The 3,132-nt window shown below is 31.3% G+C and overlaps 1 protein-coding gene across 1 annotated transcript in view; it reads left to right on the top strand.

Moving 5' to 3' along the window:
- The window catches only part of TRPM7 (transient receptor potential cation channel, subfamily M, member 7), a 118,326-nt gene that overhangs the window by 92,430 nt on the left and 22,764 nt on the right, over nt 1–3,132 (top strand). Inside the window, exons 27-28 of the mRNA XM_008566921.1 lie at nt 409–505; nt 2,705–2,775. Of these exons, the coding sequence (XP_008565143.1) occupies nt 409–505; nt 2,705–2,775 (168 nt within the window). The remainder of the gene's footprint in view (nt 1–408; nt 506–2,704; nt 2,776–3,132) is intronic.

Below are 3,132 nucleotides of genomic sequence, written 5' to 3'. Positions count from 1 at the left end.
AATTTGAAAAAAAATTGAAATTTGACAAATAATGAGCAGATATCTTTGTTGTATAAATAGTTCATACAAATCAATAAGAAAGCTACCAAGACCCCAATGTGTTAATGTCAGACAATAGTTTTTTTTTTGTTTTATTTTTTCCCCAAAGTTTTCTAAATTTTCCCAATTTTTTTGTGAACTTATATTACAGTGAAAAGGAGTCACTTAGGTGGATTTATGAACAATAAGCAAATAGGGTGTTTTGATGCAGGTTTTGTGATAGACATAATCTACAGTATACCCTTTGGTGTCCAGATAGAATAAAGCATATTGAGCTAAATAGATAAGTGACTCTTATGCTATTTTAGAACACTGGCATGAAATTTAGTTCAATTATTTTAAAATGATGTATATGTACAATATATGCAGAATGATTTTCCTTCTGAAAACACTTTGAAACATGTGAGTTCTCATGCTGGATTTACTGAGTGTCCCAAAACTTCCATTCCTCTTCATTCAGAACAAGGTAAGTATTTTGACTATATGAATTTTGTTAGCAAATGTACTCATTTAAGCTTTAAATGTGTTTCATCTTTGTCAAATCACCCGAGCAATGAATGGTCCAGGAGTCAAAATATCAAGATTCTGGTCCATCATTGTTATTGTAACTTTGAATAAGTCCTGTAATCCTTTCTATAAATTTTTTTGTCCATAAAGGTGAAACATATAAAGACTTGCTTTTTACAAATCTGCTGATTTGAACTTTTACAAACAGATCTGTTGTGTTTTAATCTGTATCATTATTTATTCAACACATTTTTCTAGCTTAACTTTTTAAAAATAGCTGATACATTTTTTGGTTCAAAATTAAAATATATACACATGCAAACTTTGAAAAGTCTCCCTCTCACTCCAGCCCCACATGTAACCATTATTGTTTTTGCCTACCCACTAGAGTTTCATGCTTATGCACTCATACATGACAATATTCTTTTCTGCCTCTCATCTTTTACACAAAAGGTAGCATACAATACATGTTGATTTGTACCATTAATTTTTCACTTACTATATCCTGTGATGTTTCTATATCTCATGTTTTTTTATGAGTCAAAATTTTACATGCACATAATTGAAAAGTTGAATAATTATAAAGTTTCCTTAAGAAAAACAATACTAGCTTGTCCCCCTCACCATCACTTTTCCTTTCATTCTCTTTTGGTATACTGAGTTCAGCAGCATGTATATATCATGACCAAATTGGGTTTATTCCAGGAATGCAAGTTGGTTTAACATTCAAAAATATAATTACTATGATGCATGATAGTAGCAGATTAAAGGAGAAGAATCATAAATTCATCTCAATAGCTGCAGAAAAGGAATTTGATAAAATCTAACATCCATTCATGATTAAAACTCTTACCGAAGTAAGAGTAGAATGGAGTTCCTTAATCTCAATAAATGCTATCTACAAAAGTTATCACAAACATATGCTGCATAATGAAATATTGAAATCCCAAGATGAGGAACAAGACAAGAATTCTGGCTATTAATGTTTATATTTTACATTCTAGTTAGAGTGATAAGGCAAGTAAAGGAAATAGAAGGATTAGGAGGAAAGAAAGAAAACTATTAGTATTCTAAGATAACATGGGTGTTATTTCTAAAGTTAGCATGTTTATATTGCTGCTGCATCCTCATATTTCAATTTTAGAAGCCATCGATTGACCTTCTAAAGAAAGCAAGGATTGAACTCTCTTTTTCCATTCTCTGTTCTCATAACACATACACCTTTACCCTTTCCCTCCAGTGTAGTTGTATTATAATTTTGGTTAGATTAGCACTGTAGATTCTCTGGTATTCAACTAAATTTCTTTAAGATATTCAGAATAGAATGTATTCTATCATTTTCATTATATTGAAGAAGTTTCGGCCAGTCTTCTGTTATATCCCAATCTCATGTTACTGCTCTCTACAACTGGAATGTAGCATTTGTTCCAAAATTTTTATTCAGTCATTCTCAGGTTTTCCTTTATTGTATTATAAAATTGTTAAGTCCTAAGTTGATTTATAATTTAACATCCTGACTTTTTTTTTTTTTTTAGAAATAGGCTTAATTCTGAAGCTCATTTAGGACAAGCAAACAAACAAGATATGACAACAAAGGTGTCATCTTAAATAGGGGTGGGGACTGAATTACTTATTGTAACATTGTTATAAACGAGAGATTAGAAACAGGACCAACTGCCTCTGTGTACCTCTGGAAAATCTCCAGGCTTAAAGTTAAGAAACCAATCAAAAAATTCAAGATATATATATTATGCTACCATTTATGTTTATAAAAGGCAGGAGGGGGTGGAAGGGATAAACACACACAGTACGCACACACACATATCCTTGGAAGGATACACAAGACACTAATTACTTTGCCCCCAATAAGGGTGATTTGGGAACAGGAGGAAGAGAAAGATATTTTAGTTCATACCCTTGTTTCGTATTGCCTTCCCACAAGAAGTAAATCGAATAGTTGACTCAAAATAAGTTGAATAATCTTGAGGTTCCATGAATAATTTTGAGGCCTCATATAACTCTTGTGTTCAGCAGTGTTGGAGAGGGGATGTTATCTTATAATGGTAATACTGTGCCTGGAAACACTTTGTGTTTGGTTAGTTAGTATTAAAAGATAATTTAATTTATATCCTTTTTATCTTTTTAAATTTTCTTTTAGCTAAAAGTAGCAGTAGGCGGCCATCTACAGAAGACACTCATGAAGTAGATTCCAAAGCAGCTTTACTACCGGTTTGTACATTTCAATTAAACAAATGTGTATTATCAAATACACATTTATTTAAAAAGAGCTAAAGGGGGGGTGATATTTTATTTGAGATTTTATCAAACTTTTAATTTTTTTTTTTTTAACCTTTGAAAATTGACATCAGTGCATAGTAGCAGTTACAGGAAAGTTTCTTCCTGCAGTGAATAGTCAGGAAATTTTTAAGAAAAATTTATGTAGAAGAAAGCTAGGAATACTTTTTTGTTTGAATTGAAACTAATTATATGAATGAATTCATATATTCCCACTGAGGTAATATTTGATTTTGCAAACTACCTTTAAAAGCAGACTCTGGCAACCAGGAGAAAACAGAAAAATTGTTC

The sequence above is a fragment of the Galeopterus variegatus genome, unplaced genomic scaffold (genome assembly GCF_000696425.1).
Source record: "Galeopterus variegatus unplaced genomic scaffold, G_variegatus-3.0.2 Scaffold276, whole genome shotgun sequence".
In the NCBI taxonomy this organism is placed as follows: Eukaryota; Metazoa; Chordata; class Mammalia; order Dermoptera; family Cynocephalidae; genus Galeopterus; species Galeopterus variegatus.
The sequence above is the reverse complement of the archived record's forward strand: the minus strand, read 5'-3'. Positions and strand labels throughout refer to the sequence as shown.